The sequence below is a fragment of the Drosophila kikkawai genome, chromosome X (assembly GCF_030179895.1).
Source record: "Drosophila kikkawai strain 14028-0561.14 chromosome X, DkikHiC1v2, whole genome shotgun sequence".
Taxonomy (NCBI): domain Eukaryota; kingdom Metazoa; phylum Arthropoda; class Insecta; order Diptera; family Drosophilidae; genus Drosophila; species Drosophila kikkawai.
In genome coordinates, this window is record NC_091733.1 from 30633827 (window position 1) to 30649942 (window position 16116).

The 16116-nt window shown below is 40.3% G+C and overlaps 2 protein-coding genes across 3 annotated transcripts in view; one reads left to right on the top strand and one right to left on the bottom strand.

The window, feature by feature from the left end:
- Smr (nuclear receptor corepressor smrter) overlaps positions 1–16116 on the top strand; it is a 57109-nt gene that overhangs the window by 14435 nt on the left and 26558 nt on the right. Inside the window, exons 1-5 of one of the 2 annotated variants that reach the window (XM_070288072.1) lie at positions 6113–6186; positions 6340–7942; positions 8016–10071; positions 10141–10522; positions 10604–10986. In XM_070288072.1, coding sequence (XP_070144173.1) covers positions 6185–6186; positions 6340–7942; positions 8016–10071; positions 10141–10522; positions 10604–10986 — 4426 coding nt within the window. In that variant the 5' untranslated portion in view covers positions 6113–6184. Of the gene's footprint in view, positions 1–6112; positions 6187–6339; positions 7943–8015; positions 10072–10140; positions 10523–10603; positions 10987–16116 lie in introns of those variants that run through there. The other variant, XM_041774718.2, reaches the window with a different exon arrangement.
- On the bottom strand, positions 13078–15830 carry LOC108080519 (insulinoma-associated protein 1). Its single transcript, XM_017175303.3, has 2 exons — positions 15243–15830; positions 13078–14755 (listed from the first exon to the last, which is right to left on the bottom strand). The coding sequence occupies exons 1-2, from the start codon at positions 15755–15757 to the stop codon at positions 13078–13080; spliced, it is 2193 nt and encodes a 730-aa protein (XP_017030792.1). The 5' UTR covers positions 15758–15830.

Consider the following 16116-nt stretch of genomic DNA (forward strand, 5'->3'; position numbering starts at 1 on the left):
ATACATAAATACATCTTCTATAAAGCAAAACAAAGCTCTTTAGCTCTTTAGTAAAATTTATTTAATTTTTATTTTAATTTAATTTAATTTTTTATCGCTTAATTAACTGATGAGGATTTTTATTGGTCACCTAATAAATACTGTTAAAAAATATATATTTTAAATTGAAACGAATTTAAAGCTATTATATATAAAAGTCTAAATAATTTAAATTTAAAAATAAATTAAATTTAATATATTAATTAAATCTTTTAAAAAGAAATACAAATTAAGAAAATAAATAATTCTTTCTAAAGAATATTAAACTTAATTTTAATCTAATTTAGTAGTTTAATTTCTTTATTACAAATTTTTAGTTTATCACGGACTGTAGCATACTTTCTGGCACCCGAAATTAAGGTTTTACTTTGAAAGTATCAAGAAAGTTACTCACTTTTAAGTATTTTTAAAATAAATATAAATAAAATCACACCCTAAACTTAATTTGAACTGAATTTGTGGCTTCAATTCCTAACTGAATCTTTATTTTGAAAACTTTTTAATTTGTTAACTCCTGTGAAATACTTTTGGGCACCCAAAAATAAGTTTTTAATTTCAAAATACCAAAATAGTTAAAATTTTGGTTAATATCCATACCCTCTTAAAGGGCCTTAAATAATTTATAATGCACAAAAGTGTCCCCTTCTCTGAGTTTCCCCCTAGTTGACAATTTTAGCCGGTATTAAAGTCGCAAAAGTTGGCATTTTCCGGCTCGAAAAAACAGCTGATTCGTCTCCCTCTAACGTTTCTCTTTCTTTCTCTCACTCTCTCTCTTTCTCTTTGTCAGTTTATTGCCATCTCTGTCTCTGTGTGTTCATGTTGTGTGTGTGTGTGTATGTGTGGCTTTTTCTTGTCTCGAGCACAAATTAAATTTCCAACGAATTTAATGGCACACAGACAGACAAGAAGGAGGAGGAGAATGGGAATGGGGATGGGGGTGAAGGACGCTCAACGCTTTGGTGGTGTGGGATGTGGAAGAGAGACACAGATAGCAAAGGACGTTGTAAAGTTGGGCGCCATCTCGCTCTGGCATTAGCGAAAACTTTTTAGCGCCTAAAAGCAGGCAAGCACAAAAGTGCAAAACAAGAGCAGAACAAAGAGAGAGAGAGAGAGAAAGAGGAAAAAGAGCGAAAAATGAGCAAAGAGGAGAGACTACAAAATTTAGTGGGTAAAGTGGGAGGAATAAAAAAAAAAAACCAAAGGAGGAAAATGGGCGAATAAAAAGAATAAAGCAAAAAATATTAGGAGCCATCCAATTATTCTCCTTTTTTTTTAGGTTTTTCGTTCTCCTCTCCCCCTTTTATCTTTGTTTTTACTTCTCTTTGTTGTTTTGGGGAAAATTTATAACAAAAGTCATACATATTGGCGACTTTAGTAGGTTGTTAAATTTACTTTGTTTCCATAACTAAATTAAATCAAAAACATTCTCTGGATGAAAATAAAATCTTCACTCTAACTAAAACTAGTGTATTTTTTTTTAGAATTTTAAGTTGTACGTAAACCCTATTTTTAGTTTTTCTTAATTTTTTTTTTTTATGTTTCTGGCGATTTCAAATCTCTCAAATCAATGCCCAAAAGTGTGCAGTGATATTTTTTATGTTTTGAAAGAAAAAAAATACAATTTCATTAAAGCATTTTAAGTTTTATGAAATTTCTAATTCTTTATTTTTTATTTTTTAATTATGCTTTACTTATTTAATTGTCACTTGATTACTCTTTTATTCATAGAAGAATTTAGCTTTTCTCTCATTTTCTTTTTGCATTTTTGCTTTGCTTTGTGCTTGGTTGTGTTGGCTTTTCTGTTAGTTTTTCTTTTATTTTCCTGTGTTCTAGATATGTATGTTATATGTATATATATGGGGGAATGATGTACATATGGATGTACATATATAGTTATATACAAATATATATATAAATAAATATATGTATATATGTGTGTGTGACACAGACACAAGGCGTGGCTGAGGAAGAAGAGGAGGCAAAAGCAGAAGCCGGAGAAGAGGCAAAAGCTGATGATGATGATGATAAAGCAGGCGGTAAAAGTGGGTGGCAAATGGATGCTGCTTTCATGTGTGTGTGTCGTATATATATATATATATATATATATATATATATATATAGATAGATGTACATGCGTGTGTGTTGTATGTGCATAACTTACTGCGCACATAACGGTACATGTGTGCTCTCTCTCTCTCCCTCTCTTGCTCCAGGTCATTTTCCTTCTCTCTCTTGTTCTCTGGCTATATACATATATATGTATGTATATATCTGCTTCTTCTCCTATCTCTTTCTAACTGCAGCATGTTTTCAAACGAATTTTCAAGCTGCATATTTAAATATTTTTGTTGCAAACTTTAAGGCCAAAAATAAATGGGGGGAAAATCAGAGAGAGAGATAGAGAGCGAGGAAAATGCCATAAGGGAAAGCACTAAGGGAGGATTGAAAAGATGCACAAGAAGATGCTTAAAAGTGATGTACAATGATGTACATATGATAAATTGGGATAAGTTAATGATAATTATAATGATTATCAAGAGGAAAACAGATGATTTTGGGGATTACAAATTTATATTGAAATAAATTAAAATATAAGAAATTATATTAAAATATAATAAAATAAAATTTATTAAAATATAATTATAATTAATATATAATAAAGTTCAATGAAAAAATTAAATTAAAGATTAATCAAATTTAAAGATTCTTCTAACACAGCTAAAGATTATTATTGAATAATAAAAAATAATAATAATAAAAAATATTTATAAATAAAATAATAGAAAAAATGATAATAATAAAATATTAATAAATAAAATAATACAAAAAATAATAATACAAAAATAATAAAATTAACTTATATAAAATACATACATTTTAAATATTTTTTAAGTTAACATTTTAATTAATTTAGCCATAAAAACTTAAATAAAATCCTATTACAATTTCTAACATTTTCCTTTCGTCTCTCTTTCATTCCAGGTAAAACATCTACACTAACATTGAACATAAACACACCTTTATATACCTTTATATAAAGGCTAATAAATAAGGCAAACGAAGCAAAGCGAAAGGAATAAAAGAATGAGAAGAAGAAGATCACAAATAAAGTAATGTATAGTCCAAGCTTATTTAAAGCTCCAAAAGAAGAGGAAACCTTAATGGTCTAGGGAAACAGAGAAAGGAATATGAACATATATATAAAATATAATATAATATTATATATATAATATTAAACATAATATATATAATATAAAATTCAATTAATAAATCACTTTAAATATAAAACAAAAGAAGTAAATTCTAAAATAGAATATAGAATCACTTTAAGGCGAGTAAAGGGCAAGGTCAAAGAAAATATATATATAAATCTAATATAGAAGGTTAGAAGGGGGCCTGAAATAGAAGAGGAAATAGAATCACTTGCGAAAAGTGTACAAGTCAAAGTTTACAGTTCACAAATATAGAGAAATACTTAAAGCCAAAGATCTTATAATATTAAAAAAAAAAAACAGAAAAAAAAACTAAGAATAAAATAATTAATATTAATAATAATTATAATATTAATATTAAATCTCAATAATATGTTAGATTACATAAAAAATAACGAATGAGTCATTAAGAACAACCTTTCTTTTTTTTCCCCCTTGATTTTTATAGATAGATCTCATACATGATTGATGATTTAGGTCCATCAATTGTCTAAGTTTTTTATTTTATATTATTTTCTTCCAATTTCTGGACAAAAACCTGGAATTTAAAACGGTTTTTTTTTTAAAGAAATATAAATAAAACAAAAATAAAAAGAAATGAAGTTTGGCAACATTGCTTCTATGATATGCCCTTCTCTGTCGCACCCAGTTCGCCGTTAGTCTTTAATATTTAATGAATTAATAAACGGAGAGCCTGTGGTTGTCTCGTGATGCCGGCAGAGAATGTTGCGTCGATGTTGACGTTGAAGCCGGCAGAGATGCGTCGCCGTCGCCGCCGCCGCGTTGGGTCAAACGCGTCGCACGTTAATCAAAGAAATCAAAGAAAATATATGAAAAATCAGGAAAATGAGCTAAAACTGGGAAAATAATCAAAAACTTTAAATATAAATCTCAACAAAATTTAGAAAAATGTCTTGAAATGTGTTCTTATAGAATCTTTAATTAAAAGTAGCCTTAAATACAAAGTTGAATGGGATAAATGTCTAGGAATGCGTTTGCTTTATATTTTAAAATTAATAATTAATGAAGAATTAATAAAATAGGTCTTAGTTTTCATATAAATTATGGTTTAAAAATAAAATATGTTTATATAGATGAGAAAACAGAACTAAACTAATATTCACAAAACCGTATTAAGACATGATAAAAAATTATGATTCAATAAATAATACAAAATATTTAAGAGTTTAAAATTAAGTTTTCATAGAATTTAATTTAGAAAAATTACTACAAATGCTCCAAGAATCATTAGGAAAAAATTTAAAAGCGTGGTGGTTTTATGAATATATTAAAATAAAATAAAAAATATTTAAAAACCAGTTCGAAGAATTTTTTTTAGATTTTTTATACAAAAATTAACCTAAACTTTGTTTTAATAATTAATTCTTCTGTTTGGCTAATTATTTAATTTTTTTTTTAATTATTTCTAGTTTTAATAAATAAATTGAACGTTAAATTATTATAAATCTGGATAAAATATCCATTGATTTAGAATTATCTATTTATACTTGTTTTTTTAAAGATGTAAATGAGTATTATTATTATTATTATTATTTTTTTTTTAATTTTAAAAGTAAAATAATTAAAATAAAATCCTAGTCACCACCGAAGAAGTGTGCCTAATTTTTGGGTCAGCCATTGTAGCCTCTGTCGCTGCTGCTGCTGCCGCCGTCGACGTCGTGTTCTGCCTCTGCCGACGCGGTTGCGGTTGCGGTTCACCTGCAACATCAAACACGCGCGGTTGCAACACGAACATCAAACGTTCACAGCAGCAGCACATGGTGCTCGCATCACGAAAACGACAGAGATGGCCAATTAGCTTCGAACTCGGTTCGAACTGGCCCTAGCCCTCTCTCGCTCGTTCTCTCTTGCGACTGGTTCGAATACAAGCTATTTACCGGCCGGGGTTTTCGGGGTTTGTGTCCCCAATAAACAAGAATAAAAAACTAGAAAAAAAAAGCAACTAAAAAAGACTAATAATAATAATAGAGTCAGTAAATCAACCGTTATTGTAATAATAACAGCCGTAGGTGTGTGTATATATATGTACATAAATAACTCTTAAAGCGTATTATGCAGATATATGCGGCGATGTGATCATCCGATTATCTTGGATTATAAAATAAGAAAAAAAAAAAATGCGATAGAAAAACTGGGTCAAGCCTCAGTTGGTTCCACTTTGTACAGCTCTTCTTAAAATGGAAAATTCGCAGACTAAGAAAAAGAGTCTACGATCCTAGATTTCAGTTTTTTATTTTTTTAGATAATAAAAATGATATCTGGTTCGATGCAGATTTTCCAAGTCTAAAGCAGGTCAAGGCAACCTCAATTGTCAGGGAAAATAACAACTTTTAATTAGTTTATAAAGAAAATGATCAAATTTACTTAAATTTCATTGATTAAATCTGTTTAATATTATCAAATTGTGGGACATTTTTATCTTTTTTTTTTTAAATGTATCTAATCAGTACAACTTATTTTTCTAAACCATAAAATTAAATAAAAATTTAATTTTTAAACCTTAAACTATAGAAACTTAATTAAAAAATGTAAAAATAAATAAATATTAATAAAAATAAAATATTAATAATAATAAAAGTAAAATATTAATAAAAGTAAAATAATAATAAAAATAAAATAATAATAAAAATAAAATAATAATAAAAATAAAATAATAATACAAATAATTAAATAATACAAATAAATAAAAATAAAAAAATAAATAATTATATCGTTAAAATAATATAAACTATTTCCTGTGTTGAGGTCCGTTTTTGCTCTCACATCGACATTTATAATTCCCAACGGGTTCTAGCATAGATGTAAGGTAAAGGCTCAAGCAAATTGGTACTAGTTAGTCAGTGATTTGTGTGTGTGTGTGGTGAAAAGTTTTTTGGGTTGTTTTTGGCTTCCAAGCATAGACAGCAGGCTACATGTAAATAAAATTGCAACATTTCCTATACAATTTTCTTATAAAAGAAGCTCCTTCGCTTGCCTTTGCTTTCCCCAATTTATTAAAACATTATTTTAATAATCTGCTTGTGTTTTCCTCCCCCTTTCTCTCCTTCCGCCCCCACTGGTCGTACAGGGCTCTGGAGCAGCAGACTCAGTATGCCAAGCACCTGGGCCACCTGCAGCAGCAGCAGGCGCCTCCGACGAGCCAACAGCAGCAGCAGCAGCAGCAGTTTGCGAGCCAGCACCACCACCACCACCAACAGCAGCAGCAGCAGCAACACCAGCACCAACAGCAGCAGCAGCGAGCAGCGGCCAGTCCACTGTCGCCACCTCGTCCTGGAAATCCTAGCGGCGGCAGTGGAGCAGGAAGTTGCGGCAGCAGCGGAAGCGGTGGCAGCAGCAGCAGCAGCGGCGGCGGAGGAGGAAGCAGCAGCGGCAGCAACAGTGCGTCCGTCAATAACAGTTACCCGCCACCGCCACCGCAGCATCGATTCGATCGGGCCTATAGCATTGCCCCGGCGCCCACCTATCGGGAGACACCCTACACGCGTCTCACGCATCTCACGCAGCAGGTGGTGCAGCAGCAGCAGCAACAACAACAGGCGCAGCAGCAGCAGCAGCAAATGCCGGGATATCAAAGAGTATCGGCGGCTGCGGCAGCAGTGCTGGCGGGCAAATCCTCCGCTCCTGGCCAGGGTTCCAATTCAAGTCAAGGAAGTGGAAGCGGCGGGAGTCAAGGTGGAGCTGCTCCGCCCGGCGGCGGTGTGGTGCAAGTGTCGCAGTCTGGCGGTGTCCTGGTCATGGAGGCCGCACCCCATTATGCCAGCCAACCAAATAGTAATCCCTCCCAGCAACAGAAGCAGCAGCAGCAGCAACAACAACAGCAGCAGCAGCAGCAGCAGGGATCGGCGGGCGGACCAGCCTCATCTGCCGCGGATAATTGCAGCCGCATAATGGTCGGTAATCGGGGGATCCTGATACCCCACTCGCAGGCCCTGCAGTATACCAGCGAGTACCTGACCAATGTCACAGCGGCTGCAGTGGCTGCCGGTGCGGTAATACAGCGGCCGCAATTGCAGCAGCTACCCCCGCAGCAGCAGCAGCAGCAGCAACAACATCCTCCTCCCGAGCCATTTGGCAATGCTGGTGGCCAGCAGCCCTACAAGAAGCAGCGGCTAAGCGAGGCCAATGCCAGCTCTATGAATCACCTGCCACCGCCACATCCTCAGCAGCAGCAGCAGCAGCAACAGCAGCAGCAGCAACGATCCTCGCCAGCCCAGCAACTGAATAGCAGCAGGCAGAGTCACATAGATCTCTGCCGGCAGGTGGGAGGAGGCACGCCCATGGGCATACAGCTTAAGGTGGACACACTGCCTCAACAACAGCAGCAGCAAAGGGAGTTGCATCATTTGAGGGAGCAACATCATCAGAGAGAGCAGCTGCAGCAGCAGCATCACAGGGAACAGCAGCAGCGGGAAAGAGAGCGGGAGCAGCATCAGCAGCAGCAGCAACACCAGCAGCAGCATCAGCAACACCACCAACAGCATCAGCAGCAGCAACACCAACAGCAGCAGCATCAGCAACAGCTTGCAGCACAAAGCAGAAACCAGGCTGCTTCAGCAGTAAGCAGCAGCTTGGCGGGTGTGGGTACAGTGACTGTTTCCACGGCAGCAGGAACGGGTAGCAGCCATGTGATTGGGGGAGCAAGTGCCAGCACAGAGGCCTACCATCCACAGGTGAGAGTAGCAAGCACAGAATCCAGAATTAACCCCAAGATTTCTAATAACTTTTTCCAATTTCTCAAAACAGGTGGAGGCCATCTCGCCCACGCTGCCCAGCGATAATGCCATTGAGGAGCGTGGTCGCACCAGTGCCAAGGAGGAGTTGTTGATGAAAATTCAAAAAGTGGATAATGATATCAAATCCGCTGAGACAACTATGGAGACGTTGCGTAAAAAGGAAAAGAGTCTGATGGAAGAGGCAGCTTTGGCCAAGCAGCAAAAGGCAGCCAAGGATATAGTGGCTAATAACAACAATAATAATAATAATAATAACAACAACAATAACAACAACAACAGCAACAATAACAATAATGAACAAGAGGAAGTTGTAGAGCTAGCCTGGCGTGGCCAAATGCTGGCTGAAAAGATTTATGCGGCCAATAGAAAGACGGCCCATGACCAACATTCCAAGCTGCTAAAGATTGCAGTTACAACAACAGAAGCAGCAACACCAACAACAACATCAAGTCAACCCAGTGATGCTGTAAGCATACGACCCTGGTTACCCTTGTATAATCAACCCTTGGATGTTGAAGCCCTAACCCTGCTCATCCGTCAACATCAAAGTCAAGTGCGTGCTCCATTGCTGTTGCACATACAAAAACTTAAAGCCGAACGTTGGCTGCACAATCAGAGACTTGTGGAGAAATATACCAAGGAGCAGGCCGATTGGCAGCGACGCTGTGAACGCCTAGAAGCCAGTGCCAAGCGTAAGGCACGCGAGGCCAAAAATCGTGAATTCTTTGAAAAAGTCTTCACCGAATTGCGTAAGCAACGCGAAGATAAAGAACGCTTCAATCGTGTGGGTTCACGCATCAAATCCGAGGCAGATCTCGAAGAGATTATGGATGGACTGCAGGAGCAGGCACTCGAGGATAAGAAAATGCGTTCATATGCTGTTATACCGCCCCTGATGTACGATGCCCGCCAGCGACATTGCGCCTATCATAATGAAAATGGACGCATTGAGGATATGATGGCTGAGCATCAGCAGCGCAAGGCTCTCAATATGTGGACAGCCGGGGAGAAGGAGACCTTCAAGGAGAAGTATCTGCAGCATCCGAAAAACTTTGGAGCCATTGCCGCCAGCTTGGATCGTAAATCGCCGCAGGATTGCGTTCGCTACTACTACCTCAGCAAGAAGACGGAGAACTACAAGCAATTGCTGCGTAAATCCCGCCAGCGTACGCGTAGCTCACGAAATCCGGCCAAGGCCCAGGCTGCTCAGCCCCAGTGCATCATTGATTCCATGACCACGGGTGTTATGACGCGCCTGCAGCGGGAACAGCAACAAAAGTCGGGCAATCGTTCATCGGCTGTGGCTGAACGTGAGCGAGCGGAACGAGCGGCCGAAAGAGAGCGTGTGGCGGAAAAGGCTGCTGCAGATGCAGCCAAGGCGGCAGAGAGTGCAGCGGAGAAGGCAAGTGCTGCCACCAAGGCAGTGGAAGCCACGGCAGCGGGCGAGAAGGTGGCCAAGCAGCAGGCAGCGGCAGCGGCGGCGGCAGCACAAGCAGCAGCAGCAGTAGCAGCAGCAGCGTCATCGGTGGCCACTACAGCGACATCCTCGACGGCCACCACCACAACAACAACAACAGCAGACAAGGCAGCAGCAGCGGCGGCAACGGCAGCAACGGCGGCAGCTGAGGCACCAACGGGATCAGCCTCCAGCGATAAGAATGCAGCGGTAACTGTGGCCACATCAGCTGCTAATCCAACACCTGCAAACACAAATACAGCAGCTGCAGCAGCAGCAGCACCCACACCTTCAGAGATCTCAGCGGGCAGCGCAGAGGCTGCTGCCAAGACTAGCAAAACTGCCGATGAAGAGGCAGCCGGAGCAGCAGGAGGAGGAACCTCATCCGGAGTAGCTGCAGCAGCCACAGTGGCAGCCACGGCTGGACATACACCAGCCAGCAGTGCCAGCAGCAGCAATCCAGGAACCGAGGCCAGCACTGGCACAGCAACAGGTGGTGGAAAGCCAGAGACAGCCACAGAGCCAGCGGCGGGAACAGCAGCCAAAGGTACCGAGGCGATAACAGAAGCCAGCACAGATAGTCTAGGGAAAATTAACAGCAAAGAGAATGGTAAGAAAGGAGTTTTTAATTTTTAAAAAATTAAATAACTCATAAATAACAATTTTCTTTATTTTTTAGCTACTGCAACATCTGCTGCAACTCCAACACAAGGCGTTACCTTGAATGGCTTCAAGACTGGCTATCAGACCGTGGTCATGGCCAATGTTAAGTCATCAGGCGAGGATTCAGCTGGTGTTGCAGCAGCAGCAGCGGGAGCAACATCGATTGCTGCCACAAAGAATGCAACAACAGCAAGTGGCAACAGCAACGATAAAATCATGAAGACAACACCAACATCGGGCGCTGTTTTGAATTCAACAAGTACTCCCGCCGAAAGTGGAGGAGCAGGAGTGCCCACATTGACCACTGCCACAACGGCGGGCAATTATCTTGGCCAGAAACTGAAGGCGGCCCAAGTAGAGGGGCTTGGAGCGGGCAATGATCTGCATGCGGATGTTAGGTGAGTGTTTCAAACACTCAAACACCACAAACTATAACCACTAAAAATGTACATCTATTGCCATCTCTTTCGATTTTGCAGTGACTCAAAGCGAAAACGCTTCGAAATGAATGCCAGCAGCGGCGGCGGTGAGGCCCAGCAAGTGGCTGGTGGAGTGTCAAGTGCCACCAATAGCCACAATAGCAATAACAACCTAAAGGCCAATGCCAAGGATGTGTCGATGGTGAAGCCTTCAACCGCTGGCGCTGCATCGGTATCATCATCATCAGCATCGGCGGCATCCTCTGTGGTTACCTCCACGCCGGCATCTTCGTCCGGTTCCATTCTACTGATCAGTGCCGCCTCCATAATGTCCACCGCCTCTGGTGGTTCGGGATCCGCAGGATCAACGGCGGCCACTGCACCGGCAATCTCTATGCCTTTGTTTTCGGATGGAAGTGAGATTATAGCTTTGGATGGCAAAGGTAAGTGCAAGAATTATTACAAGATATATTTTAGAATTTAAAAAGATATTAAAATCAAAGGCAAAGTAGAATAGGCTTGAGGAAATATATTTATTATTTTATAATTGATGATATTTTTATGATATTTTGTATTAAAAAGTTGTTAAATTTGTTGAATTTAAATTTAAACTGGTTTATATTTGGATTAACTCCTATTTTTGTCGATTATTTTAAAGGATAATTATCGAATTAATTGCCTTTTTAATGTTGTGTATCGTTAAATGCTTAGAAATCCAAGAAGTTAGGGGTTTTCCAAGAAAAATAACAACAAAAACCTTAAAAAATCAAAAACTTTCATATGGATGATGTCCTTGCTCACCTAGATTTAAGCTTTTGGGCTATCTAGGAAGCTTTATTATCCTTACCAAGCTTTTAAGCTTTGCAAGATAAAACCTGATTTTAAACCTGCCTCAAAGCTTTTTGCTTAACTTTTGTCACAAGCTTTCGTTGCTTTCCTTGGTTGTTTGTTTTTCAAAAAATGCCATTTTGTGTCCCTTTGGAAGCTAATGAAAAATGCATTTTCCATTGACAATAACTGCAGTTCTTGGCTTAAACCAAAAACCAAAAGCCAAAAAAGCCAAAACCCAGTTACCAACACTTGTTCCTTCGATGAAGAGTTCCCTCTTTAGCTGCGTTTCCTTGCCTTCTGTTTGCATTGCGTTCTCCGCCAGCGTTTTTTTGATTAATATTTCATCAAAAAAGTGAAGGAGAAACTGAAAAAGCGGTGGAAAAAGCTATGATGGCCTCAAGTCATGTCGCCCGGAGAGAGTTAAAAAAAAAAAAGAGTTGACAGTGGAGAAGGGCGGCTAGCGAGAATATATCTTTCGATTTCCAAGTTCCAGTTTTTCGGCCGCTTGTGGCTTTTGTTTGCACCACTGCTGCCACTCCCCAATCCACCTCACCTTTAAATCCACCCACTTGAGGCAGGAAACCACCACCCACTTGACACTTGCACCCCCTCTGCTCACTGCTCATCATCTTCGGCCTTGTTGTTGGCTGTCATCATCATCATCTCCCTGGCGAGTTAATTAAACTCAATTAAATTAATTTCCTCTTTTTTAACGTCTTTTTTATTATGCAAGTGATTTAATTTAATTATTAAATTGCGGCAAGGATTGTTTACCTTCGCAGCAGAAGCAGAAGCAGAAGCAGTATAGCCCTGCTCTTATCCCCACCTTTTGTCCATTTCCATCTGCACTTCTTTATATTTTTTCCTAGTTGAAATACAAAATGGAATTCGATAAGAGTCAGGCCACCCTTATGATAAATGCGATTAAATGTGTGTCTATCGATTAACATTATCACTGATTAACATAAATAGTTAATCTCTATCTGTTGCTTTTTTACTGATTAAAGTTGATCAAGAGAATTAGTCGTTTTTTGGTGTATTCGATAAATGCAATTAATCGTATCGATTAATATAAAGTTTAACATTTTATGTTGTAAATCGATTTACTTTGGTAAATTTCATTAAACTCCTTTATATTTATTTGTTATTAATAATAATATCTTTGATATTATCTATTGATTATAGAATATCGATTATTTTAACTCTAAATGAGTCTCGCTGAAACGGTTTTAAGGCTGAATTGTTTCTTATTTTTGAATTTATTTCGATTCGATATGTCAATTATCACATAAATCACTTTAAATTGTTTACTAGGAATTCTTCGATAAATTTCGATATATTTCGATATGACTTGTGATTTATTTAACTTTCTTGAACTTCTTTGTTTGGATTTTAATTAAAAAAAAAAAAAAATGATTTACCTGCCCTTCTTTTAATTTATGTTGATTCACCAGTATTATATAGTTTCTTCAATTATTTCTTACCTTTATGCTTCTTCTATTTCCTTCACTCCTTCCTCCTTTTTATACACTTGTTTTCTATATTTTTTATATTCATATATATATATTTTTTATTTATTTATTTCATAAATTTATTTAATTGCATTTCTAAAGAGAGCGCAAAAAAAAAACGAGACTAACTTGTAGCATTTGTTTTTCATAAATTCGTAGATTTCGATGCTTTGATTTTGAGTGCTTAGAACCTTAGTTCTGTTGTTGTCCTGCCTGTGGATCCTCTCCAGGAGTATCCAATACAGCAGTAGGTGGACCTTGAGCAGGAGCAGTTGCCACCTCCCTCTTGGAGGCTAGATTGCTGCTGCTATTGTTGCTACTGCTGCTGCTGCTGGCATTGCTTGTATTATTATTGGTGGCCTCGATCTCCTCGGCATGGCACATCTTCCGGTGCTTGTGGACAAAATAGTAGCTGGGAAACTTGCTGCCGCATGTCTTGCAGGGATAATACTGGACATTCATGTCCAAGGGCCTAACCTCGCGACGCAGCAATGCTGCTCCTGTTGCACCTGCAATAATTGATGAGGGAGCAGCAGTAGCAGTCGAAGCCGCCGAAGCCACCACTATTTGGGTCTCCGCCTCCAGGCTGGCCAGTGTTGTGGGTGGCTCGGCAGCCAGTAGCTTCTTTTCGCCACCAGTTGTGGTCGTTGTTGTTGTTGTGGTCAAGCTGAGTGGATTGAGATGACGCTTGGCATGCTTCTGGTAGCAATACTGCGACTTGAAGGTGTGCTTGCAATATACACAGACATACAGCTCCTGGTTGGAGGAGGAACCACCACTCGTTGAGGCTGAGCCACCGCCAGAGCCTGTGTTTGAATGCTTCCTGGAGGAATTCAAGTTCGAGGCTGCTGGCTGTGGAGCATCTCCGCTGTTCTCACTCTCCTCCAGCTGCTGTTGCTGCTGCTGTCGCTGCTGACTGCTAATGGCCCTGGCCATTTGCTGGTGAAAAGAGTAGCTAACACTCTGCTGGCTGCGATGCTGCTCCGAGGCAGTTGCTCCTGCCGAACCCGATGCTCCCCCCGTTGCTACTCCTCCTCCTCCTCCTGCAGCCGTATGATGATCCTCAGGCTTGTGGCCATAGGCTGTGTTTAGGATGCGACGAAAGCGCACTGGTCCATCGCAGCTGGCCACATCGATAATGAACTTGGATACAGACTGCGTCGTTGTTGTTGTTCCAGCTGGTTCCAGCTGTGCTGCTGGCACTGGTGCCTTGGCCACCTGGAGGCCACTTCCACTAGATGTTGCTCCTCCTTTTCTAGATCTACCCTTTTTGCCCTGGCCACACTTTTGTTGGTTTTGCTCCCTCTTGGATTTGGATAACTTGCCACTGGCAGGAGGAGGAGCTACCAGGTTAGGAGCAGTTGGTAGTATAGCTGGTGTGGGCTTGACATCTAGTCTTTCGATATTTAGACTTCCAGCACTGCTGCCCGCCAGGGAACTCACCACCGACACATTGCAGTCCATGTCCACATCGGGTTCTGGTTCTTGTTCAAGATCCAATTCGTTATCTGTCACCGTATTGCTGTCGATGAATACTTCAATGTCCTCCTCTTCGTCGTTGTCCTCTTCGTGGTAACGTGGACTATTGGCCACCTCCATATTTAGGAAAACTGCTGGAGGCGGAGGAGCTTGAACAGGAGTTGGAGCTGGAGCAGGAGGAGGTGGTGGTGGAGGGGGAACTGCTGCGGCTGCTGCTGCACTTGGCGGCGTGGCCTGTGGCATGTGAGGCATGAAACCGAAATTTGGCATGGTGGCCTTGCTGGGTATGGGCCGGATAACCTTGGCAACGTTGCTGGGCACAGCAGCGGGACAAAGCTGGCCGGGATTGCCATTTAGATAGCCTTCCGTTTGAGCGCGGGCCAAAAAGGAGCTACAAAAAATATAAAATTAAGAAATTAGGAAAGAGTTCTTTGAATTTGTCATGAATATTTCGAAGAAAAAGTTTTTTTTTTTAATATTTTATAAATATTTCAAAGAGTTGTCTTTGGATTGATGTGAATTTTTGGAAACAACCTCTCAAGACTCCAAACTTTGGGATCGTAAAGGTTTTCCACAGAACCCTAGCCTAGGAAAAAGGTTCAAAGATCATCATGATTATATGAGATTTTGGAAAATCTTGCTATTAAAGTAGCCCTTCTTTTGAACTCGTGAAAAAAGGAGCTAAAAAGTATATATTTTATAGTAATACTTAAATTAGAAAAAAGTTCTTGGATTATTTTTTTTAATATTTCAAAATGATTATATTAAATTTTAGAAAAATCATGAATTTGTTAAAGCAAACTCTTTGGGAAAGCCACACTGCTACTTTCAAAGACCTCAAGAAACTTCATATATTCCAACACCAACCCCAAACCCACCGGCATATCTCCAAAGCCCTTGGCATGTGCAATACATGTGTGGCCAGCAGGACGGCAAAGATGTTGTCCACGGTCAGGTCCAGATATCCCGTGTACATGTAGGTGAGCAACGGTGCAAACTGATCGGCTGTCACGTTGCTCAGGTAGAGCAGTAACTCTCCACTGGCTGAACCACCAGCGGCTGCCACTGAAGAAGAGGAATTACCATTGGCTGCCGCTGCCGCCGCGATGGTGGCCATGGTGGAGGCCTCGTCCAACCGGATGGCGGAACGTAAATAGCCACTGTGCATCCCCAAGACCAGGGAGTGGGCTACGAAACGTACACTGCTGGGAGCTGGACCCACCTCCAGGATGACATCCGGCGGGGAGCTCATTACCAGCGAGGAGGCATTGCCGGCAATGCTACCGGGAAGGCTACCCAATCCTCCCAATCCCGAGGAGCGTGTGAGTGCCGGCGTGCTGCTGCCGCCGCTGCTGGTGCTGGTGGTGCTACCCGTCAGCCAGTTGGTGAACATTGCACGTGCACAATAACAAACAATTAAAAAAAAAAACGAAAAGGTTGTTGAGCGAGTTTCTCGAGCGAACGCGAAAGGATGCGGCAAAAGGATGCTGCGAGTGGCGGCCGAGACACGTGACCAGGGCGGATTCGGCTGGCGAACTGATGGCCCACGGCCGTGCGTCTCTGGTATTTATACTCCAAAAGGGAGTCGCAGCAGCAGCAGCAGCAGCGCAGCAATCGTCGTCGTCGTCGTCGTCGTTGTTGTCACTGTCCTTCGTCCTGTGTCCTTCGGGCTTCGGGAATTCGTTGATTCATTTGGCAGTCGGTTGCCCATCAAATTATTTTGATATTTTTGATTTATTTGTTGTTTATTAT